The 25,790-nt window shown below is 45.9% G+C and overlaps 1 protein-coding gene and 1 long non-coding RNA gene across 6 annotated transcripts in view; one reads left to right on the top strand and one right to left on the bottom strand.

Annotated features, from left to right (window-relative positions):
- LOC147025038 (extracellular calcium-sensing receptor-like) overlaps nucleotides 1-25,790 on the bottom strand; it is a 208,286-nt gene that overhangs the window by 139,769 nt on the left and 42,727 nt on the right. For 3 of the 5 annotated variants that reach the window (XR_015059321.1, XR_015059322.1, XM_085885586.1), the window contains one exon: nucleotides 11,525-11,648. Coding sequence is in view for 1 of the 5 variants with exons in the window: in XM_085885586.1 (XP_085741712.1) it covers nucleotides 11,525-11,648 (124 nt within the window). In the remaining 4 variants the exon portion in view is untranslated. Of the gene's footprint in view, nucleotides 1-11,170; nucleotides 11,649-16,433; nucleotides 16,449-25,790 lie in introns of those variants that run through there. The other 2 variants (XR_015059320.1, XR_015059323.1) reach the window with 2 other exon arrangements.
- The window catches only part of LOC147025039 (uncharacterized), a 51,190-nt gene continuing 37,503 nt past the window's right edge, over nucleotides 12,104-25,790 (top strand). Inside the window, exons 1-2 of the long non-coding RNA XR_015059324.1 lie at nucleotides 12,104-12,311; nucleotides 16,720-16,838. This is a non-coding gene — a long non-coding RNA (uncharacterized LOC147025039). The remainder of the gene's footprint in view (nucleotides 12,312-16,719; nucleotides 16,839-25,790) is intronic.

Raw genomic sequence — 25,790 nt, 5'->3', positions numbered from 1 at the left:
TATGTGGACGACCTGTTGGTATGCTCGGACAATCAAACGAAATGTGAAACGGACACTGTAGCGCTGTTAACAGCTCTCGCCCAAAAGGGCCACAAAGTCAGCAAAGACAAATTACAGTTTTCGCAACCAAGGGTGACGTATTTGGGACATATACTGGAACAGGGGCAGAGGAGCCTCGGAGCTGAACGGGTGGAGACAATCCTAGAGCACCCAAAACCCACTACATTGCGACAATTACGGCGGTTCCTCGGGATGACGGGGTACTGCCGGCAGTGGATCCCTGATTATGCAGTTAGGGCGCGATCACTGTACAACATGGTAAAGGAGGCAGAGGGGGATAAGATCTCCTGGACGAATGGTGCGGACAAAGACTTTGAAACATTGAAGCAGGCCTTATCAAAAGCACCAGCATTGGGGCTACCGAACTATGATCTTCCCTTCACCCTATTCATCCATGAAAGAGGAGGGTTCGCCCAAGCGGTGCTGACGCAAGAACACGGGGGAAAGAATAGGCCAATTGCGTACTACAGTAGTCATTTGGACTCGGTCGCCGCCGCCTATCCTGGGTGCTTACGGGCAGTAGCAGCAACGCAATACGCAGTAACCGCAACAGCGACGCTGGTTTTGGGTTCTCCGCTGACCGTGAAGGTGCCGCATGATGTGGCGGCGCTGATACGGCAAAATAAAACACAACATATATCGGCGGCACGAGCAGTTCAACATGATTTGGTGTTGTTGCAGGCAACTAATATAACGATTGAAAGATGTTCGCCACTGAACCCAGCCTCCCTAATGCCAACGGGCGATGAGGGAGAGGCACATGTGTGCGAACGAGTGCTGGTGGAAGAGACAAAGGCTAGGCGTGACCTACAGGAAGCCCCGATCGAGAATGCGGAATTGGAACTGTTCGTGGATGGAGCGGCGAGGAAGAACCGATGGGGAAAAACCATCGCTAGCTTTGCAGTATGCACCGCAAGCCCCACCTTGAGGAAACAATTGTTACCAAAGGGATTTTCAGCCCAACAAGCTGAGCTGGAAGCGTTGATATGCGGGTGTGAGCTGGGTGCGGGTGAGACATTGAACATATACACAGATTCTAGGTATGCCTGGGGCATCTTACATGACTCCGCTGCCATTTGGGCCTTGCGTGGCTTTAAGACATCCTCAGGGAAGGTTATCCGACACGGGGACCTGATCAAACGACTGATACGAGCAGCACAAGAGCCGCAGCAGATTGCAGTGATTAAATGCAAAGCTCACACAGGAGGGACAGATGAAGTGTCAAAAGGCAATGAAAGAGCAGATTTAGCGGCAAAAGCAGTGCTCGATGAGGAGGAGGCGAACCCACAACCAACGACCGAACTTTACGTGGAGCAAATGGTAGACGGTCCACAAACGCAAGAACAGCTGAAGGACCTGCAGGTCTCCGCAACTATGGAAGAACAGGAATCATGGAGGGTGAAGGAGGGTGCAAAGCAAAACATACATGGAGTATGGGTGGATGAGCGAAATAGACCATTTGTACCCCGGATATTGCTACCGTGGCTCGCTCTCACTGCACATGCGCAGGGCCATATGGGAATAAAAGGAGTGACGGAAATTATTCGTCAAACCTGGAATGCCCCAGGTGTAACGACAGCAGCAACCGAGGTGGTTAGCAATTGTGCGACCTGTGGTAGACATAACAGGAAGCATGCTGCCAAGAAACGGGGAGCACACCCACCCCCGTCCGGACCGTTTCAACACCTTCAGATGGATTTTATAAAAATGCCGGCATACAAACATCACCAATATGTGCTGCTAATCGTGGATATGTTTTCTAAGTGGGTAGAGGCCTTTGCCACGACCAATCAGGAAGCTGATACAGTGGCCAAACTACTTTTACAGGAAGTAATTCCGCGATTTGGGATTCCAACACGACTATCCTTGGACCAAGGAGGGTCTTTCACGGCAAAAGTAATGGAAAAGGTGGCCGAAGTCTTGGGTATCAACCAGAAACTACACTGTCCGTATCACCCTCAGTCAGCAGGGGCGGTAGAAAGAGAGAACCAAACCCTAAAGCAGACGCTTTCCAAACTCTGCGAGGGCCAGTCAATGCCCTGGCCAGACGTGCTGCCGATAGCGCTCATGAAAATGCGGGCAACAAATAATGCCACAAGGGGGCTCTCGCCCCACGAAATAATAACAGGACGTCCTATACAGTTACCGGTCTCGGCTCCGCCAGATATGGGAGATTGGGATTTGGCATGTATGACTGACGGAATGATGAACTATTGCAGAACACTCACTGCTACCATTAGGGCTTTTCACTCACAGGTACAAGAAGCATTGCCGATACCTGCTGGAGACCCGTTACATGATTTCCAACCTGCTGAACGAGTTTGGGTGAAAGAGTTCCTGCGGAAAGACGCCCTGCAACCCAAGTGGACCGGACCCTACACTGTACTTTTGACCACGCTCTCGGCCGTCAAAGTGAGGGGTAAGAGTGCATGGATACACCACTCACACTGTAAACGAGCACCCAAGGAAGCCGCTGAAGCTAGGGAACCGGAGGAGGTAACCCCAGCAGAGGTTCCGGCAGTGTCCGATTCAGTCTTTTACCGGGATAGTGAAGACGACGACGAGGGGGAAGACGTGATATCTCTACAGAGACCCCCTCCACCACCACCAAACCAAGACGGGGCTGGCCCAGCAGGACAGGGTGAGGTAGTACAGGAAGACCCACTGCAGGCAGAGCCAGGCGCCCCGCCGGACCCGGGACCTGAAAACGTAGACAACAGGGATCCTGAAAGACCAGCGCTAGAACCAAACGCTCCGCCAGACGTGGAGCCGGAACCTGGACCGGACACCCTGCCAAACGTGGAACAGGCAGGTTTAGGCGACAACAACATTGTAATACAGGAAACAGCGACAGGACCTTTGACGGCACAACATGCAACTCCTGGTGCTAGCGCTGCTCCTGTGCGAGGGCGGCCTGTCACTCGGCAGCAAACCGACAGCCTTAGACCCCGAGAACCATACACGCCTCCTACACCTCGACCACGAAAGGGGAAACGGGAGTGAGTTAGCAACTTCTTTACAGCGAAGCAGGAGAGAAGTACCGAGAGAGGTGACAGCAAGTAAATATGCAAATTTTGGGACAACCCATAACAAGGAGTTAGACACAGTTAGAGTATTTTCAGTTAACAGCACCCAACCTTTCTCATCAATGGTTCCACGCACACGGCATGATGAGAGGATACTGATACAACCTCAACAACTCATAGAGATACCCTGCATTCTGGCGGATGGATCTAGTGACTTGGTAGAACGACACAAGGGCCTTACAGCCATCCTATGGTACCACTACCTAGCAGACCAGGATCTCACAGTGGCGAGACAAGTAGAGAAGGGGTCCTCCACCAGACCAGGATATGAATGGGGCCAGCACGCGAGTCTGATAACTAGAATTCCACAAATACCAGATGACACCCAGATGGAATACTTTTTCCACGTTCTATGGAGCAACCACACTGCACGGAGTAGTTGGATATACTTCAGTGTACAAAGAAAGGGGCCGCCGACAAGGCCCCCAAATACCTTTATAGCCCTAACCACAGAGATAGCAAACATTGAGAACCGGAGTGAGTGCTGGGTGTGCCTTAAACCACCATCTGGCCTCGTGACCGGACTTCCTCTTTTCGTACTACCATTAACCATCTTCAATCATGTAACCGGACCAGTAGAAGGGCTCGAAGCTAAGACCTCAGCCCGTGGTTATACACAACGGGTCTATGCAGGGAAGAATCCGAGTGCTAATGTAATGGTGGTGCCATCTCCCCTATGGGTAGAAAATACCAGGGGAGCGGTTTGTTTTATAGGACAGGGAGCAAACAGAATGGGAAAGTCAGAGTGTGAGATTCAACTTCCCCTCCCAGAATTAACTGACCAGGAAGTCATCGCTGTTAACCCGGACACCCAGGTAGAGGAGCAAGTAACATTCACAATAAAAGCAGCCTTACACCATGACCATGGAATGATCCCGCCAAAAGGCATTCACTTGGTCTGCGGGGACAAGGCTTACCCCTACCTACCAAAAGGGTGGGAAGGGAGTTGTTATTTAGCTTCAGTATTTCCGGACAGCAGGATTAAGACCACCTTTTACCCTACCCCTGCACCACCACGGCATCGACGCAGCGCATCAGAAACAGGGGATCCAGAGGGGTGGGCCGGTGTATCAGAGCGCTTAGGGGTGATCAAAGGCACCTGGTGGGAGAAGGCTCTTGGCTTTTTCATGCCACATGCTGGTACTACCATTAATAGCATTAGGTTAGATGAGCTTTCGCAAGTTTTGGAATATTTAGGTAATGTAACCATGGCTTACTATACTGAATTAACAGATATGTTAGTATCAATGCACGCTATGGTAATGCAGAACAGAGTAGCTCTAGACATGCTTCTAGCAGAGCAAGGAGGGGTATGCGGGATGATTGAAGGAGAATGTTGCGTCTGGATTCCGGACCCAAAGGACATAACTAATCGTGCGGTGGCCCGAATTAAAAAGGTGGTGGAAGTTCTCACAAGCAATCGAGTGGAACGTGAGGAAGGTTATGCATGGTGGAAGTCGATCTTCCAGGGCTGGGGAGGTTGGTTGTTGCGTCTAATAGGGTCAGCACTTTTAATCATTGTGGTGGTAATTTTTGGGGTGTTTCTAATCAAACTTCTCATTACCATTTGTTTGAAGAAATGCTGCGCAGCATCACCCCTCAACAAGGCCATTATAATAATTAACAGCGAACTCTCTGTTGAGGACGACTCGGCCAGTAATGGGGAGGGGGACGACCAGGGCCTTCAGGGGGAACCCCACTGAGATCGTCATACACGTGGACCTAGGCCAAGGTCTACAACCATTCCTCTTTGTTGAAGCAGATAACTAACCCAGGAGAGAGTGAGTGTTGTTTTGCCTTCCAGTGCAAGATGTGACTCCTGCGCTGGACGAGCTTACACCCGTGCCTTGAGTGCTACTTTTGCTACTTGCTTATGTATAATTGTTTACACAATAGTATTACCACTGCTGCTAACATAAAACAGTATTACATGTTAATATGGTGTGGACTTAGCATTGAGTTCATATACTGCAGCTTAAATGGGAGGCATGTGGCAGTGGGTAGGACAAAAAGGGGGAAGACAATGGTAACGGAAGCTAACCTGAACCACCGGCAGTTGGGGACTTCTCATTTGGAGAATGTTGATGGCTATCCACGGCATTCGTAAATCCCGTTTGGCAGGCGCGGGGGCCTAGGGGTAGCTGCTACAGGAACCAAATAGGGGTCCACTCGGTTGGTGAGTATCAGGTGTGGCTGGGTATGGTCAAAATATGACCAAGGAGGGAAACTGTTATGATAATATGCTAGGTGGTCATATTTTGGACCATTAGCTGTGTGTTAATCAGCTGTTGGGATTCTAACCTTGCTTGTAATTGTGTATTATTCAAACCTTGCTTTAAAATGATGCTTTAAATGTTCCAGGCTACCAATGTTCCATAGCACCCACTGTTTTTGGACAGCGCCCAACTGTTTCTGTTTCTTGGAAACTAAGCTCTTATCACCCTTCCTGTTGCTCTGTGGTGGTGTGCCCTTAGTGCGACCTTGGAGAGAACTGTGGAACTGTTCCTTCAGTGTATGCTGCCCACACATTCCTATTCTCAGTGATCACCAGAGTTTTGCCTTTGTTATCAGCAGGTGCTAGTGAAGGAGTGTAGGAAGCTTGGAAAGTTGTTAGTTTGCAAGACTTGCATATCTGAGAGTTGTGTAGGCGGCTTGGAAACTGTTGGGTTGCATATCTGAGAATTGACCGATTCAACTTCCCTAGGGCCCCTAGGGAGGGGGGGAAAGAAGCCCACTGCCACATTTATTTCTTTTATTTCTTTGTTTCCTTATCCCTTAGCATACACTTTTAGTCCACACCCAGTTTTGCTTTTGTGTGATTATATATGTGATGGTTTTGAAGCATATTCTCAATGTGATTTGGGGGAGCCTGACTGAAGGGTCACTGAGTCACATTCCGCATGCGTGTGGTCTTCGGAAATAAAACGTGTAATTCGAGGATCCTCATCTGACTCTGTCATCTTACTCGGCCGGGTGGAGAGTCATAACAAAAAGTACCGAAAATGCGGTTTGAAATCGGAAATCCCCAAAGTTCGAGGGAGTGCTGTGGGTGAAAAAAGATCTAAATCGAAAATCCGGCTCGATCGTTTGTGCACAATGTATTCCAGACGATTAGTGTGAATTTTCATGACCATCCGACCATAAACCGAGGAGGAGTAACATTTGGCGCGAAGGCATCTCCAGCTCTCGTATATTATCAATTTTTGCACTAATTGACCTTTGACCCCTGACCTAAGTGAAATCGGTCAATATGTCCTGAGGCAAAGTTGTAGTACTTATTGAGTACCATGAACCTGCAAAGTTTCATTCGTATTGATGCACTCATCTGGTCGCTAGGGGGCCTTCAATTTTTGCCAATTTTTGCGCATACCCTAAGTGTCGGGGGCGCTGCGGATAAAGTGTTACATATATCACAGAAACCGGAATATATTTGACAGAGCATCACCTGTAGATCATTCGTACCCAATTTCATAACCCTACGTGGGATAATGGCTTTCGGAATTGATTTCGCGTGAACGGTACCGATTTTGAAGGTTTTCGGTTGTTGCTTGGGAACCAAAGCGTCCCTAGCAACCATCACAATTTCCAAAGCAATAGGTCATAAGATGTAGCTACCACCCGAGTTTGGTGAAAATCCGCCCACGTTTACAACCAATTATGCTGATAAAAACGAACAAACAACCAAACAAACAGACAGAATTACTGACAATAAGGATCACCTATTTTGGCGACCCAACAGACAGACAGACACAAAGAATGACACACACAACCGACCAGCATAATTTCCGAAATCCGAAGGATTCCGACAATTAACAAACAGACAGAGAGGTGTGAAAACATAACCCCCTTCCACCTTCGTTGCAGAAGGTAATTAATACTGTTACGAATCTGGAAACCATGCGCACTCGACATTCAGGTCCCAAAGTTAGTTATGCCGGTAAGTAAGTGTGTAGTCAGGACCCTGTCCTTTTGTTTAGTGGGAGGATGAAAAGTGTGCGTTGTGACGTCTTTAGTTAGGTTATTATATGCAACGAGCCATCGAATAAACCATCCCATCTGCATAATCCATCCCCCATCACGATCCACTACCCACCCGCTGTCCACAAGCACTCTGACTTGCCAGGGCAGGGTCTTGCAGCCATTCCTTGCCGCTCTCACCAACGCTCCTTCCACAAACGTTTTAACTCTTGCACCAACGCAACATGGATACTGTTACTCTTCCAGAGCAGAGCCACGTGGAGAATATGGGGTCGCCGAATAGGGGCCACGGCTCCGCCCCAGTAGGGTGCGGCCGTGGGCCAATGAGCGACGGACAGCGAGATGATTTTCGCCAAGGCCCCTCCCCATGTGGGAGGAGATATATATCTCGGAGACTCGAGTAGTTGTCGTTGGCGCTGGTGGTGTCTGAGAGCAGAGCAGTGCGAGAGCTGTGTGTGTTTCATGAAGGAAGCGGATAAAGATTCCTGAGCACGCTCTGAGAAGTACTGGAGTTCTGGAGTGGGCACGTTCATCACGGTGGCTGTTACGGGGAGAGGAGTTCCGTGGTCCCCGACCTTTCACCACACGAGCTCCGCCACGAACGAGTCCCCCACGTGCGACTGGGACCAGGCCGACGACCATTGGCAGGTGCCGCTGCATGGAGTACCGCCTTTCTCCGACGGCCAGGTACCCATGCGGACTCTGACCCCCAGCTCGTCTCTATCTAATCGGCTGGAGGGTCAAATAAAGAACTCTGGGTTTCTTTTCTTTTTGTGTGTGTGACTGCGTGTGGGCCCATCTATAAGTAGAATTGTTTAAATGTTTATTTCATCATTGTAAATACTGCATTGCATATTCGCGATAAGTCTGTCCTGTGTCTTTATTTTACTGTAAATAAATTATTAGAAATGTTCCTAGCTCGTTTCCGTCCTTTCTTTATTTTGGTCGAGCATGGTCCGGGTCTGAGTTCAGACCGGGTTTCATCCCTGATAATCCGTTAATCCTAGCCGGCACGGCTTTGGCAGTTTCCGCTCGGCTACAACCGAGCCGGAGTTGGTAGTCGCTAGTTGGAACTCTCCCGCAGTCAATAGAGTGACCCGGTTCGAGAAAGACATGCCGAGGGCGTGAATCCCCGGTAGCCAAGACTGCGTGGTTATTTAGGTATAGGGTCATTCCATGTCAAATCATCAAAGAATCTGCCGTCATCTCTCAGATTTTTGTGAAACTTTGGGAACCAATTGGGACCCATGAAAAACGGCAAGAACTCAAATATTTTTGCTCACAGCCTCTTAATTAGTGAGATACAGACTAACGAACTTTGGACTAATTAGCACGACGTCGCGAATTCAAATGGCCATATCTCTAAAAGTATAACACCTATTGAGCTGGTTTTGGTGTAATTTTAAAGGTATTTTCATGCCCTATGAATTTCTCTGGGCAACATTTTCCTACCTCCAACCACAAAATATAAACTTCAATCGTGAATCCCCAAAAAATGTATCCTTCAAATTTCCTCAAATTCATCCCAGAGGTACCTTATGATGTCAAGAAGCTTCCACATAAATTTTGTGATGGGCACTCCAATAGTTTCTGAGATATGAGCAATAATGTACATGTACGTATGGCATATAGGTTCGAAAATCAGCATTTGTAATGTATTATACAATCAATAAGTGAGTTCAAGTACACAGTGTTCACTAACCTGACTTAGGCTTTCAATTTCCTCTTCAATGCAGCAACAGCAGCACTTGTTTCTTCCCCTCAGGCCCAGTTGAAAATGAAAGCATATGATACTTCAAAGCAATCGATGGTCGTTCCCTGTGTTCCCTGTCATGGCTAGGTTAGAATGATTGTATAATACATTACAAATGCTGATTTTCGAACCTATATGCCATACGTACATGTACATTATTGCTCATATCTCAGAAACTATTGGAGTGCCCATCACAAAATTTATGTGGAAGCTTCTTGACATCATAAGGTACCTCTGGGATGAATTTGAGGAAATTTGAAGGACACATTTTTTGGGGATTCACGATTAAGTTTATATTTTGTGGTTGGAGATAGGAAAATGTTGCCCAGACAAATTCATAGGGCATGAAAATACCTTTAAAACGACACCAAAACCAGCTCTCTAGGTGTTATACTTTTAGAGATATGGCCATTTGAATTCGTGACGTCGTGCTAATTAGTCCAAAGTTCGTTAGTCTGTATCTCACTAATTAAGAGGCTGTGAGCAAAAATATTTGAGTTCTTTCCATTTTTCATGGGTCCCAATTGGTCCCCAAAGTTTTACAAAAATCTGAGAGATGACGGCAGATTCTTTGATGATTTGACATGGAATGACCCTATATTGGGATCTAGACAATTAACCCTACGCCACGCGGTCGAGATATTTTGTGTTTCACGGTCGATTAATCGCCCGCCGGCTTCGGAGTTATCCGGGGCGACGGCCTATAATTCTGGGGAGACCGGTGGGAGACGGCGTAAACTTCCCCACCTAGCGGTCGTTCTCACCACCGACCCCCGGCCCACAACAATACCATACCTTAAAATAACAAAATACAATATTACAAACACTCGTGAGGTCAGAAAATGTAGATGACGTTCTCACGTGACACCCAACACAGACATATCTGCCCGAGAGACTGGGTGGATACAAAACACTTCGTACAGATGGAAAATAAAAATCATAATTGTGTTGAGGAATTTATGAAACCTCTCACCCACTTTCGGACATCCGCTGGGACTCCAAAACGTTCCACAAAAGGTTTATCGGGGTTAGTCCCAAAACTGAGGGAGTAGTTCGGGGATGGACAGATGGATGGACAGACACTCCTGCTTTATAATATAGATAAGTTTTTTAAAAACTGAAAAACATGGGTGGACGGTGAACCGTTGTCGACGTGAAGCCTTGGTCGACCCCCGTGAGTAGTTTTGTTATTACGTATTATTGGACCATTAATTAATTACATCTATCAATTATGGCTATTAATTATGGACTATTGGAATGTACCTTTTCGACAAAAAACCCCTTAGACCTTAGAGACCCATTTAGACTATTTTAGACCCTTTGAATCTTTTATGACCCTTTATACCCCCTTTGACCATTTAGCTTTTTAACACTTTAGACCTCTGCGCGTTTTAGATTAATTTGACCATTTAAACTGCTTTGACCCTTTAGACCATTTTACGACCCTTGAGACTCTGGTACTCCTGAATACCTTAGCACACTTTCGACTGCTTAGACCTCTTGACTATTGGACATTTTAGACCTAGTGACCTTAAAGTTAAACTTAAACCGTTCAGACCTTAAACCTTTTCGACCCCATTCGACTCTTGAGACCTGCAACTCCTGCTGCAACATGCCATTGAGACTTTAAGACCCCTTCAGCCCATTTCAGACCTTTAGACCCTTTTGACCTTTTTAAAGCTTTTACACCCCCATGAGACCCTTTAAGACCCTTATAGACCTTTTAAGACCCTTGAGACCATTTTAGACATTACAGACAATTTTAGACCTTTTAGACACTTTAGATCCTTTGAGACTTTTTGGACTCATAAAGACCTTCACACCCTTTTGATCACTTAGACTCCTTGACCTTTAGACCTTTAAGACATTCAGACCTTTAAACCCATTAGATGCCTTAGACACTTCAGACCCCTTTAGACCCGAGCTACGATTGGAAAATTTACTTCGATGTTTAGACTACTTTAGACCGCGAATATCTTTAGACCCCTTAAGACCATTATAGAGCCCTATATACCCTTTGAAACACTTCGAGCCTTTATACCTGCAAACCAAAAAGACCCCTTCAGACGCACACCATACAAACACCTAATCTTCTTGCAATGAACAGACTATACTTTTTTCAGCAAGTAATGCTCAATCTCCACCCACCTGGAAGCTGGCTACTTTTCTCGTTTGAACAGAATTTGAATATTGGGTCACTGAATTGGTTCACCAATCACAACCTCGAAGCATATTGTTTATTTGAATTTCACAAGTATCATGCTATGCATAGGTTCGTTTGAGGTTCCCACTGAGCACACACCTCATGATGCTGAGATACTATGTTGAAACATCATATTCCTTTGAATATTTTAATGTCTGTGAATATCCTTCGAACTTGTCAAAACAAAACTGATGTCTTATAATTATGTTCCTGCCCCATTCTCTCAGTACAAAAAAAAAAAAATCAATGTGTCTTAGACATCTTAGATTATTATAAATGTACAAAAAATGGTGTAATTTGTTAATTTTCAATCACATGTCATTTAGCTTTTCCATGAGGCTTGATATTTCTCCATGATTTTTTTTTCTAAATATTTTAAGCATTCCCAATTAATGTTATATGAGTATCATGGTGATGTTTCTAAGCTTTAAGAATTCCACAAACCAGTGCTGTTGGAGTACTCTCCAGAAGTACAAAGGATGCAGTCAAAGCAACAAAAAGGTTCTCCTTTACGGGAAACTTTACGTGTTCCTGCTGGGCAAGGATTGCTGCATCGGGATACTGGAACCTGAGAAGAAAAAAAAATGGCATTGTTGCAAAAGTATTACACTTCGCAATTCACATTTGAATTTGCCTTCAAATTCATCACATTTCAATCTTCCAAAATATGTATCAAAGCAGATTGAAGCCAAAAATAGTTTTTACATACATTTCAGGTCATAGAAAATATGAACATTGAACAATACTTTATGGTAAGTTAACATTAAATACCAAATTAAAATTTGAGTGAGAAGAAGCCTTAGTAGCTACTGCACATCATACGACGTTGTCCAACAAATTTCAGACGCATTTTATTTTGACCATTTCTATAAAAGGGTCCATCGCTCATGGAGTTGCTTTAACATAAATCAAGCACACATATGCAGACAAATATAGTATGCAACAAAACAACATCTGACTTGAGACAAACATAGCCGGGGCGGTCTTTCACTGTGCTGTCTCTCCTTCGTTACAAGACTCAGTCTTAGTGCTCCTGCAGTTCAACATGCATGTACGCATCAGACCTCCCTGAGACAACAGGTACCAAACTTGCGGATACCAATGACTTTGCAATCCTGCATCCGAGCAAGTCTTTTGAGGAAGTCGAGATCACTATCAGTCGAGACGTTTCTTCTATGAACTGCTACTACCACCAATGGCACCTACATCTCAACATACAGAACTCAGTGTGGTATGTTTTTTTTTGTTTTGTTTTGTTTACCTTGTCGAGGCTTGTATGAGAACTAACACACAACGCACAGCAAGGGGGCATGGGACAGGATGGGGGGGGGAGTGGGAAGGACAAAACAGTGGGGAACAGACACATTAGGTGATCTGTGGAAGGGAGAGGGATGGGGATGGGACGGCGAACATGGGAAAGAGAAGATGGACATTACAGGGACTTTCAGGAAGGAAAGCAGGGGAATTGAAGGAAGTGGGCTTGGGTGGATTATCGGGGGTAGAAAATATCGAGGATTTGGGTGGGGGTGGTGTGCAGCTGTTTTGAAAGCCTGGAGGGAAGAATGGGAAAGAATAGAGTGAGGGAGTTTATTCCAAAGGCGGGAAAAAAGAGGAATGAAAGAGTGAAGGTGAGCAGTGATTCGTGATTTTGGTAGTTTTACCAGAAGGGGGTTGTTGGCGGACCTTGAGCGCCCTGTGGAAATGTGGTGGAGACAAATCGCAGAGAGAGCAGGGGGGAGAGGCTGGAGAGGAGACAGTAGAAGACAGAAAGACCACCGACCAACCTGCGGTGATTGAGTGAGAGGCCCAAAGACAACCTCATTGCGGGAGATGCCGATGATCCTAAATGCCCTGGTTTCGACAGCGTGAAGCCGAGAAAGGTGGGAGGCAGGAGCACCAGCCCAGAGGGGAGAGCAGTACTCCATCAGGCTACGGACAAAAGCTTTGTAAGTGGTCAGGAGCTCAAGAGGGCCAAGGAAGGAGTTTGCACGACGGAGGATTCCCAGTCAGCGACTGGCTTTTGAGGCGAGGTTGGAAATGTGACTTTCCCAGGAAAGGTCATGGCAGATAGTGAGACCCAGAAGCTTGAAAGAAAAGACTTCTTCCAGAGGATTGTTGAGAAAGTGGTTGGGGGGGGGGGTTCTAAATGGTCCTTTCGAAGAGACATAGTGAGAGTGAGAGATTTGTCTGGATTTAAAGACATGTTCCACGTGTTGGACCAGTTTGTGATTTTATCCAGATCTGCAGTGAGCGAAGAAGCTGCTGCTTGCCGGTCTGAGGGATGACAGATGGTACGGCAGAGGGTGGAGTCATCGGCAAAGAGATATAAAGGATTTTCCAGAGAGTCGGAGAGATCATTGATGAAAACCAGAAAAAGAACAGGGCCCAGAACGCTACCTTGAGGAACTCCAGCCTGCACAGGAAGAGGGGATGAAAGAACTCCATTTAGGGCCACACGTTGACTGCGACAGGAGAGGAAGTCTCCGAGCCATGAGTGGAGATGGCCTTGGACACCATGGGAAGAGAGTTTGGTGAGTAGTGCAGGGTGCCAGACTGTGTTAAAAGCACCTGATATGTCCAGGGATACGGCTCTGATGTCATGTCCAGCATTGAGTACCTCCATCCATTGATGGGAGAGCAGAAGCAGCATATCCAGGGTAGAGTGACCTGGTCTGAAACCAAATTGATGATCTGAAATCAAGCCATTGGAGAAGAGGAAGGATTTCATGTCTGAAGCGATGATGGATTCCATAACCTTGCTGATGATTGGGAGAAGGCTGATTGGTCTGTAGTTGCAGCGATCTGTTTTTGCACCTTTTTTATGCAGGGCAGTGATGTTAGCAGATTTCCAAGCAGATGGCAGATGACCTTGAGCAAATGAGAGGGTGAATAGAACAGAGAGAGGGTGAGCAAGAGCAGAAGAGCAGGCTTTGAGGACACGTGGGCTGATGCCGTCTGGACCGGTTGCAGAATCTGACTCGAGGTTTGAAAGCAAGCTCTCCACCTTGTCAGGAGAAAAGGACACAGAGTCCAGGGACAGTTGGGTGCGACTGGGTAAGGTGGGTAGAGAAAGTGATGGGTTTGGGACACAAGATTTAGCTGCAAACACCGAGTTTAGACATTCAGCTTTATCATGTGCGGTATCAGCAGTGCGGCCATTTGAGGTAAGGGAGGGGATGGAGGGGGAACATACACCAGAAACAGATTTGATTAAACACCACCAGGATTTTGAGGAGGGAGAGAGGTTTGAGAGTTCAGACTTGAGATGAGAAAGATGTTGTTTTCTGGCTCTCCTGAGGGTAGATACACACTTGTTCCGAGCTTTGTGGAAGGAACTGAGATTGCCGTCAGTTGGGTTTGCTTTCCATGATTTCCACCTTCAAATCAAATAACACTCGGCTTCCATTCACACATGCTCCTACCTTCCTTGTTGTGTAAATGGACTGATCCCTGACCTTCAGGTAGCATACAGAGAAGGTAGCAGGGAAAACATCTGCTCGAGTTAATCTTATCCGCAGACTAGGTGGCCACAACTGGAGAGCTGATTTCACTACCTTACGGACCTCAATATCTGCCCTGATGCGACACCCCTGCAGAATACTATCTGTCTGCATGGGGAAGGCGCCACCACACTAAGAAGATAGACGTGCATCATAACTCTTCTTAAGGGGTCATCATTGGATGTCTTTGCACTCCTCCCACACATCAGCTCCCAGTCATTGCAGGAATCCATCCCCATGAGATTAGACAAGCAGCCATCAAGAGACAAACAGCCATCACTGGACAAGTAGCCCTCAATCAGAACCCCCAACTATAACCTGCACAACAAGCCAACAGAAGATTTCCCTTCCTCTCCACCGCCTCCCCCCCAAAAAATAGATTGAAGTGTGCCCTTTCCTAGAATAGCTGAAACATATATCACAGTCGAGATGGCCTGAGCAAACACTTGGTAAATGAAGCAATGACGTACCTACGAGCCCAGCGGCCATCTACAACACCTTCCGTGTTCCACCAAGCCTCCTAGTTGTGATCTGCCTTGGAAGGAACGGTGTTGCCTTAACCGACTCTGATCGGATGTTACTACATTCCATCACAAAATGTTATCCTGGGATCTTACTGACTCGCCCGACTGTGAGTGTGGCCTCCCCGGACGACAGATCATCTTGTGCAAGACTGCCTCATACATCACCGAGAGGGAGGATGGCAAGAACTGTAGCACGTGAACACAAGGGCCTGATGCTGGCTGAAAGTAGCAAACTTCAGGTCACAGACCACCGACTCAGAAACATGCCACATGGAAGAAGAAGAAGAAGAAGAAGAAGAAGAAGAAAAAGAAAGTCTTTGGTAGGACCCTAAATGATCAGAATTGAACTGCTGACCCCTCAGATACAGAAAAGAAACTCGAATCATTCTATCACCAAGTCTGGCATTAGCTTGGTATTCCTACATTTATTCCCCCACACGCGAAGCGAATATCGGGGTTAAGCAATTGCTTCATGTCCATCTGTCCATTTGTCTGCCTACTGACATCCAATGACTTTGCAATTGAATGTGATATTTTGAACACGAATTGGAACGTGAATCGGAAAACAAACCTGCTGTTTAACCATACTTTGTCTCTGAATTTATCCCAATCGCACATGCACAGAGAGGAGTGAGAATGTTTTCACTCCATCTGCCTGTGTGGCAGTCAAGCAAAATTGAAAATCATTCTAAACAGGAAACTTACTGTTTTTAATGATGTCCTAAAGGACACAAACAACGGGCATCAAGAACCAATGTAGCATGTAGGATAGGGTGGTGTAATAGACACTGCAAAGCCAGCGGTGAAATGGCAGTTAATTCCGGAATTGATTTATTGATACGACTCTCACAATATTTATTTTATTTGAATTTGAATATACATGAACACGGTAAAACACAAATCACCTTCTTTGCACTTCGAATAACTGATGTGAGGCACTTAGATTTCAACATCACCTATTTGATCGATGTGGTAGGATGTAGCCCAGGCATGATAGGCCAAATGGCTTCCCCCTTGGTTAAGTTTCCATATATATTCCACGTATTCCAACCTTCATCACCTCCCCCCCCTCCCCCATAAACCCCACCCCATACCCCTGGTGTCACCCTTTCCCACCAAACCCCTCCAAAATCAAAATAACTGAATACGACACTGTTGATATCCTTTGGCCTGCCCCACTCTTCTGCTGCCCACTCCTCCCTTACTCCCTTGTATATCCTTGCATAATAGCAAAATAATTTAAACAATACCAGTACTGTATATTGCGTTGTGAAAATTTTGCCCTTACTTCATGGGTTCTTCTTTTCCACATGATCGCATCATGCTCCAACCGAAGTTCTTGTCCTGGTGGTGCATTTGAATCAAATACACCAACAGCTTTCAGTTGCAACTCGTTTTCTCCAACCAACTGCCAGTTTAACAGCTCAAATATTGCTGGAGGATCTCCATTCTCATCAAAACTCATTTCACTCCCCATGTTGGTTACAAAATGCACATTTCGCATGAAGTACAAAAGCTGGAAATAATAGCCAAGTAAGTGTTCAGTGAATTGAAAATACTTTGTCATATTCATGAAAATCGAATGTCACACATACCTGTTTCCTCTTTTATCCAGGTGTATTCATTCGCTCAGTTAGTATTCATGACAAGTCACATAATAAAGACCCACTCACATCTCTCACCTGAGAATGGAGGGAATAGCCAATCAGCTCTCACCTAATCAACTAAACCCAGGTGGGTAGGATTCTATAAATAATTAACACCTCCCACCCTCCTCTAGCTGAAGCCGCTGCATAAAGCAACCCAAGAATGCCTACACAAGATCAGTGCTTTTGGTGTTTGCATGTGGTACATGCTTGGGAGCCTCTTTGGAATGCATTGATGTCTGTGCTGTCGCTGAAGATTCGCCAATGAGTGATAAAACCGGTCCGGCAGCTAAGGGGATGTGTAGCATTGGGATTCTCATGTGTATAATATGTGTGAATGTCTTTATAGCTGTGGAGGAACTCTGGGAGGGGTTTGAAACAGCAAATCACTTACCTTGGGTAGGCCTTCTTGGTTGCTTTATGCAACTTCTTCGGCTTGAGGAGTGTGGGAGGTGTTAAATATATATATATATATATATATATATATATATATATATATATATATATATATATATATATATATATATATATATATATATATATATATATATATACACATATACTTAATGCTGTCGCTGCATAAGTGATATACACCCTGAAAATCCTCACCTGCCACGTTTGAAACTTCTCTTTACCTGAGCAAGAGTCATTTTCAAAAGGGCAAAAATGATCTGTGCTCCAAAGCAGATCTTGTAGAGCATGAGCGACCACATACACAGCCAAGTACGTTGTATAGCTTCGACGCAATTGTGAAATATCTGTAAATGCTGTTTTCAAATCATCCAATGTCTCCAGACCTGTACATAATTTCTTCCTTTTGTCATACATCCTCCAAGAACAATTGAAAGTTTCCTCCCATAATGTGCAAATATGTTTATCTAAAGTTCCATCCTGAAAACAAAGAATGTGATCACAAATGTAGTTTTTAATGTTTTGCTCCAATTCTGTTGAAATGTTTTCTCATTCTTTGCACTCTTGAAAGCAAACATGGACAGAGAATGGAAGGAACCCTACTTTTGTTGAGTGATTTCTGTATTAGTATTATGTGGCCTACATATTATACTTACCTCCCCAGTGTACATTCTGTGTGTAAAAGGAGCACCACGATAAACAAGATCGGTAAATGCATGTCTGAGAAATGGTTGAGGATGTGTTCGACACCGGGTTTGTTTTTTAACAACTAAAATGCCACACGTCGGCCATCTTGGATCTGATGTGAAAAAAATGAGTTGCTTATGTTTCCCATCATATGTTGTCTTTGTGCCAAGTACGAATAAAATTGGTCTATACATGTCCGAGATATGGTTGCAGACACACACACACACACACACACACACACACACACACACACACACACACACACACACACACACACACACACACACACACACACACACACACACACACACACACACACACACACACACACACACACACACACACACACACACACACGAAAATCGAGACCAAATCCATAAGCCCCCATTTGGGACTAAGTCTAGTGGGGGCTAATAAAATAGGTAGAGAGTGTAGAGCATCATGCGTCTCACAAGTTCCCCATTTCTCCCACTACTCTCTCACCCACCCCATCCCCCAACCCAGAACCTTCCATTATCCCAATATTGGCGGAAATGCCTTGATGCAGTGAGGGCCAAATTGTGCTTCCCTTGGGCATCAAAACATTAGAGTGCGGTTAGCTGAAGAGGCATGTTCTGGTTTGAGCCTTAAGAAGCAGAATGCAAGCAGTCCTAGGAGCGTGGTGAGTGTCTAGCGAGGTATATGGTGTGGCAGGGTGAGAGAGAGAGCACAACTACGATTGGAGTGGAGAAGAGACTGCAACATACACAGGGTCGAGCTGCCAGTTCGGTCTCCAGTCCTCAAGGGACACCACCGTTGAGATCCCCTCACACATGGCTGCTCTGGCTGCTTGCCAGGCTCACGTGCCAGGGGCATGCTTTGGACGAGCAATACCAGGTGGCCGCCATCGTTCATGCCATTGAAGGAATGTGCTTGCCATTTATTTCTTTTATTCTGCCCTGCACGAGTTCTTTTCCTTGGTTTTACCCCTTGCTCCCCTATATACTTCACCATACGTGTGGCCATAGAACAAGAAAAGGGAAAAAGTTGTTGTGTTGTTGGCCGCATCACGAGTTTTCGACACAAGCACAACTGCAATTTGTGTTTGTGTATAATTATTTTCTTTATTTTGTTTGTAATTATTATTTTGTAAATCATTCCTTGTAATTAAGTTGGTTGATAATTAATTAATTGGATATTTCATTCCTGCTCTGTCATTTTGGCAAGAACCGCCGCTAAAATAACGAAGGGCATTAGTTCGGGTTGGAACAAGGCCTAATTTGACTTGTCAGAATGTTTGACCCATGCTGAGGCCTAAAGCCTCACAATTATGACCATTACAACTTGGTGTTTCGAATGTGGGATTTGAAGCTTCCCTGCCCCGACCCCTCGAGCCACAGGAAGGGATGGGAGGGGAAGCAAATTTGAAGGTTTTTATGCCTTCAAATTTCACTCGAACTTTCTCTTGAATCACTTATGCCTTCAGATAACCAGGTCATTTATGAGTCTTTCAGCGCATGGCACCCCACCATCGTGCTGGGTAAGTGGCACTCAGAGATTGTCACGCTGCAAGATTCGTCGGGCAACACTCAAAACCGATGCCATGCAGAGGACCATGCCGGAGGGCACAGCCGGCTCAAAGAAAAAAACATTTGTACGCTGTCCTGGCCGTAGCCCCACACGCAACAGTATCACCGGGTCCAAGGAGGGATTCTGACTTGGAGGCCTTCAGTCATCATCCCTCAGAGTAGCTTCGGTTTTTATGCTGACAAAGTCGCTGGAGTCATTATGTCTTTGGGTTGTACGTCCGTCCGTCTGTGCTAATGTTCTGTTTTCTCTACAATTGCTTATCCGATTGACACGAAATTTTCAACATTGCGACTACTCATGCAGAATGTTTTAATGATAATTATGACGTCATAAGTCATGTGATGTGTTAGCCATGTTGAAAAAAATGACAAACTTTGGACCTCTGTATCTCCAAAACCACTCCATGGGAAAAAAATTGAAACTTTGCACATGGCAAGTACTGCCCATGGGAAACAAGTGTGATTTTTTTATGTCATAGTTGGCTTCGTTATGATGTCATAATTGCATAGATCGAATGCTTTATCCGATCAGTTTGAAAATTTTTAAGGGTCATCTGGGGTTAAATTGTATGGCGGGAAAATGATGACGTGATCAGTCATGTGGTTTGGCATCCACATTGTTTTTAACATGAATACTTTCAAAAATGTTCATTTCAGAAACAGCTGAACAGATTAAGGTGAAACTTTATAGGCAAGATCACCAATCCATGAGGAACAAAAAGTTCTCCACCGATGACTTCATAGGTCACAAGGTTTGGCAGCTATGTTTTTTTTTTGAAAAATAAACCTTAAAAATCCTCTTCAAAACGGCTTGCTAGATCGAGGGGAAACTTCACCCACATGTTCCCCAAGCCTTGGGGACACCAGAGTTTTCACGAATATAATTAATAGGTCACAAGGTCTGGCAGCCATGTTGGATTCAACGAAATAATTTTGAAAATTCTTTCTCTTGAACCACTTCATCAATCGATGTGAAACGTCACAATTATGATCTAGTAGTCGTGGGGAATATTTGTTTTAAATTTCAACTCGATCGGACACATGATCTGACAGCCAGGATTATATAATATTTTGAATCTGGGTTCAGGGATTTAAATCAAACACATTTGGCATAATGATGAAATAATGGAGGTGGAGGCATATTTGGTGACGTCGTGAGTTGGAAGAGTGCTCTTCTAGTTTTAAATACAATAAAATTCCGAATTCAGTTCATTGTTTAATATTAAGCCTCCTTGTATGGTGCTGGTACAGAATATCTTGGAACATTGAGAAATAGACAAGTCCATTTTTTCTTTGGCCATCTACAAATTCAATATGCAATTTTTATTTTCAAATGATAGTATTTTGAATTGTTATTAATAATGATGGCAGATGAGAATGCAACCTCACTCGGGGGTATAATGGAAGAGGAGGCTGAGTTATCAGTGCCTCAGGGGAGAACAGTACGTAGATATAAGGGCTGTTTTCCTCATGATGTGGGTGTGGATGGAGGCTGGCCAGGCTGAGCAAAGAGCGAGCCTGGTCGATCAAAAGACAAAACTTAAAATGGGCCTGGGGTAGCTCTCACTGAAAATTGACTTGGCCTGGAAGGAACTAGAGGGATATGAACAATATGGAGGTAGGCCAGGCCATGATAAGGGCTGGGATGACAGAAATAATGGAGGCTGGCCTGGACCAGCCAGCAGTGAGTAAGGAGGAACTTAAAAATGACCAGACCACCAAAATTGAAATGGGCCAGTCTGAGTTCCAAGCTGGCTTAACCCATGTGAGCCAGTCTCGACGAAGGGTAGAGCTGGGAGATAATATCACCACAACCCAGATCGAAATCGCAGCAGAACGGCATGAAGACGAATGAGGAGGTGGCATGCTGGCTCAAAGTGTTCAAGGAGGAAATGGCTGTTCTGCTGACCGAGGTTCAGGGGGACACGGCCACCCTTAAGGAAGAGAATAATGAGAGCCTGCAGACATTTCATAACAAAGAGAATACTGTCTTGTAGGTCCACATGGATACGAGAATGCCACTAAGGAGGAGCACAACAGCTTGGTGGAGAGGTCTGACCATTTGTAGTTTTTTTTTGTATACCTTGTCGAGGCTCATATGAGAGCAAACACACAACGCACATCAAGGGGGGCATGAGACAGGAGGGGAGGGAGTGGGAAGGACAAAATAGTGGGGAACAGAGACATTTGGAGATCTGTGAAAGGGAGAGGGATGGGGCGGGGAACATGGGGAAGAGAAGATGGACATTACAGGGACTTTCAGGAAGGAAAGCAAGGAATTTGAAGGAGGTGGGCTTGGGTGGATTATCGGGGATAGAAAAGATCGAGGATTTGGATGGGGGATGACAAGAGGTGGTGGTGAACAGCTGTTTTGAAGGCCTGGAGGGAAGAATGGGAATGAATAGAGTGAGGGAGTTTATTCCAAAGGTGGGGAAAAAAGAGGAATGAAAGAGTGAAGGTGAGCAGTGATTCGTGATTTTGGTAGTTTTACCAGAAGGGGGTTGTTGGCGGACCTTGAGCGCCCTGCGAAAATGTGGTGGGGACAAATCGCAGAGAGAGCAGGTGGAGCGAGGCTGGAGAGGAGACGGTAGAAGACAGAAAGACCACCGACCAACCTGCGGTGATTGAGTGAGAGGCCCAAAGACTCAGCCTCATTGCGGGAGATGCCAATGATCCGAAATGCCTTGGTTTCTACGGCGTGAAGCCAAGAAAGGTGGGAGGCAGCAGCACCAGCCCAGAGGGGAGAGCAGTACTCCATCAGGCTGTGGACAAAAGCTTTGTAAGTGGTCAGTAGCTCAGGTGGGCCGAGGAAGGACCTTGCATGACGGAGGATTCCCAGTCGGCGACTGGCTTTGGAGGCGAGGTTTGAAATGTGGCTTTCTCAGGAAAGGTCATGGCAGTTAGTGAAACCCAGAAGCTTGAAAGAAAGGACTTCTTCCAGGGGATTGTTGAGAAATTGGATGGGGGTGGGGGGTTTCGAAACAGTCCTTTCGAAGAGACATAGTGAGAGTGTGAGATTTGTCCGGATTGAAAGACATGTTCCACGTATTGGACCAGTTTGTGATTTTATCCAGATCAGCAGTGAGCGAAGAAGCTGCTGCTTGCCGGTCTGAGGGATGACCGATGGTACGGCAGAGGGTGGAGTCGTCGCAAAGAGATACAGAGGATTTTCCAGAGAGTCGGAGAGATCATTGATGAAAACCAGAAAAAGAACAGGGCCCAGAACGCTACCTTGAGAAACTCCAGTCTCGACAGGAAGGGGGGATGAAAGAACTCCATTTAGGGCCACACGTTGACTGCGACAGGAGAGGAAATCTGCGAGCCATGAGTGGAGATAGCGTTGGATACCATGGGAAGAGTGTTTGGTAAGTAGGGCAGGGTGCCAGACTGTGTAAAAAGCACGTGATATATCCAGGGATACGGCTGTGATTTAATGTCTGGCATTGAGTACCTCCATCCATTGTTGGGAGAGAAGAAGCAGCATATCCAGGGTAGAGTGACTTGGTCTGAAACAAAATTGATGAACAGAAATCAAGCCATTGGAGAAGAGGAAGGATTTGATGTCTGAAGCGATGATGGATTCCATAACCTTGCTGATGATTGGGAGAAGGCTGATTGGTCTGAAGTTGCAGGGATCTGTTTTTGCACCTTTTTTGTGCAGGGCAGTGATGTTTGCTGATTTCCAAGCAGATGTCAGATGGCCTTGAGCAAATGAGAGGGTGAATAGAACAGAGAGAGGGTGAGCAAGAGCAGAAGAGCAGGCTTTGAGGACACGTGGGCTGATGCCGTCTGGACCGGTTGCAGAATCTGAGTCGAGGTTTGACAGCAAGCTCTCCACCTTGTCAGGAGAAAAGGACACAGAGTCCAGGGACAGTTTGGTGCAACTGTGTAAGGTGGGTAGAGAAAGTGATGGGTTTTGGACACAAGATTTAGCTGCAAACACTGAGTTTAGGCATTCAGCTTTTTCACGTGAGGTATCAGCAGTGCTGCCATTTGAGGTAAGGGAAGGGATGGAAGGGGAACAAACGCGAGAAACAGATTTGATTAGACGCCACCAGGATTTTGAGGAGGGAGAGAGGTTTGAGAGTTCAGACTTGAGATGAGAAAGATGTTGTTTTCTGGCTCTCCTGAGGGAAGATACACACTTGTTCTGAGCTTTATGGACGGAACTGAGATTACCCTCAGTTGGGTTTGCTTTCCATGCGTTAAAGGCAAGTTGTTTCAGGACAACTGCCTCACCACAAGCTTCAGTGAACCAAGGGCGGGAGGAAGGGTAGGACAACTGAAGACGAGAGGGGATACATCTGTGCATGAGGGAGAGCAAGTTTCTTTGAAAGAATTCCCAGGTTGAGTTGATGTTGGAGAAAGTAGAGATAGGAGACCAGTCTATAAGTTTGAGGGCTGCTTGGAGACCCTGCCCGTCGGCTTTAGTGAAATGCCAGACTCGACGGCGGTGAGGTGGTTATCTGATAATAGCCTGAGAGATGTCCACTTTGACAAGGACGTGGTCAAAAGAACCGGAGAGGAGGAAGAGCAGCAGATATTGTAAGGGAAATTTGTCAAAATCAGATCCAGAAGAGATGGAGTACCATTGGTTGAGATCCGGGTGGGGAAGTTGACTGATTGAGTCAGTCCCAATGAGTCACAGAAAGCTTTTGCTGAGGTGCCATGACAGGTAAGAGATGTACCCACACCTAGTCAACTGGCATGATGACAATTGAAGTCGCCACATATGGGGATGAGAGAGTTTGGATGAGAAGATAGAAGTTGGTCCATGTTTTCAGATAGTGAGGTGTAGATGGAGTCACCACTGTTAGGTGGACGGTACAGTACACATATAAACATGAGGTGGGAGTTGAGGGGAAGCCGTAGCCAGAGGTATTCCTGGGGGTGTGGGGGAGTGAGGGCAGTGCATGGAGATTGAGGAATAGAGTCTTTGATGAAAAGAGCAACTCCTCCACCAGGACGAGGCTCAGGTCTTTCATACTGGAGGAGGGAGTAACAAGGGAGAGATACTTGGGAGTCAGCCACGTCTTGGAGAGGAAAGTTTCTGTTCGGCTGATTATGTCTGGTTTGTCAGTGGCAATCTGTATGGAAAGATCTGAAAGGTTTGAGCGAAGGCCCTGGATATTTGAGGTCCATACTTTTAATGAAGAGGTAGGGGAGGAGGCTTTGGGTGCAGGGGGTGGGGAGGGGAAGGGTAGGACAAGGGAGGAGGGGGGGGTAAGGAGTGTTGTTTAAAGAGTGTGGGGGATTGCAGAATAGCAAGGGGAGGGGCTGAATGAGGAGGAGAAAAGGCTCTGTGGTGCTGGGGGAGAGGGGGGACAAGAGAGGGGAAAGAAGGCAGTTGAGGTTTTGAGGAGGCACAGTGAAGAGAGGGAGGTGAGAGGGCAGTGGAAGGAGGCAGCTTTGTGGATGGGAGGGGGGGCAACTTTGGGAAGGATGAGTGAGGGGGTGAATGGTGGGAGAAAGGTGAGGGGGGAGTTTTTGAGAGAGGTGAGAGGGAGGCTTGGAGGGAGAAGAGTGGGATGGTTGCTTTGAAAGTGAGGGGTGAGAAGGGTGAGTGGGCACTGAAGTTGGAAAAAAAGAATGGTTGATGGAAAGCGAACATTCATAGCAAACTGGGGTTTTTAAAAGTTTTATGTCAGTTATGCGATTAAACACATTTCTTGAGGGATGCAATAAAGGCGAATTCAGAGAATGGAGAGAAGAAACGCTGTAACAGTTGGACTTTTTAGGCAAGGTATTAAGGAAAGGTCGAATTGAGAGCAGTCTGTTTAAGTAGCATTAGAGTAGTGCATTCTGATACAGTAAAGAGTACCACACGTGTGAAAGAGGAAGATAAAGCATTATAACAGATCGTTTTTGTTGTTATTATTAATGTTTGAGAGAGTTTTCAACAGATTAGGTCATGGAAGTGTTGTTGGAAGAAGAAGAGGAGGAAGAAGAGGAGGAAGAAGAGGAGATGAAGAAGCAGAAGAAGAATCGGAGAAAGGTAGCGTTTAAAAAAAAAAATTAAGATAAGAAATAGAGTGATTAGTTGGGATGGGGGATGTTAAGAAAGTGGGAAAGATAGGAATTGAAGATAATGGGGAGAAAAAACAAATAAACACGATCGTACACCGAGGGGAACAAAGTGTAGGCCTCAAGCCTCAAGGATAGGCCTCAAGCACCCAGTCAGACAAGTTCGACGAAATCTCACAAAATAGCACGATTTTTGAAACAAAACTGAACTAGAACGGGCACTCGGTAGAGCGCATACCTTCGCCGCCGCAACTTTTTTCCGGGCACATTTGAAAAACGTCATTTTAAAACGTCCATGACGTCACAACCGTCAGTCCGATTGACGTCAAATTTGGTGTGTAACCTCCTTG

Source organism: Eptatretus burgeri, chromosome 6 (genome assembly GCF_056783735.1).
Source record: "Eptatretus burgeri isolate ZD-2024b chromosome 6, Ebu_testis_v1, whole genome shotgun sequence".
NCBI classification, from domain to species: Eukaryota; Metazoa; Chordata; class Myxini; order Myxiniformes; family Myxinidae; genus Eptatretus; species Eptatretus burgeri.
The sequence above is the reverse complement of the archived record's forward strand: the minus strand, read 5'-3'. Positions and strand labels throughout refer to the sequence as shown.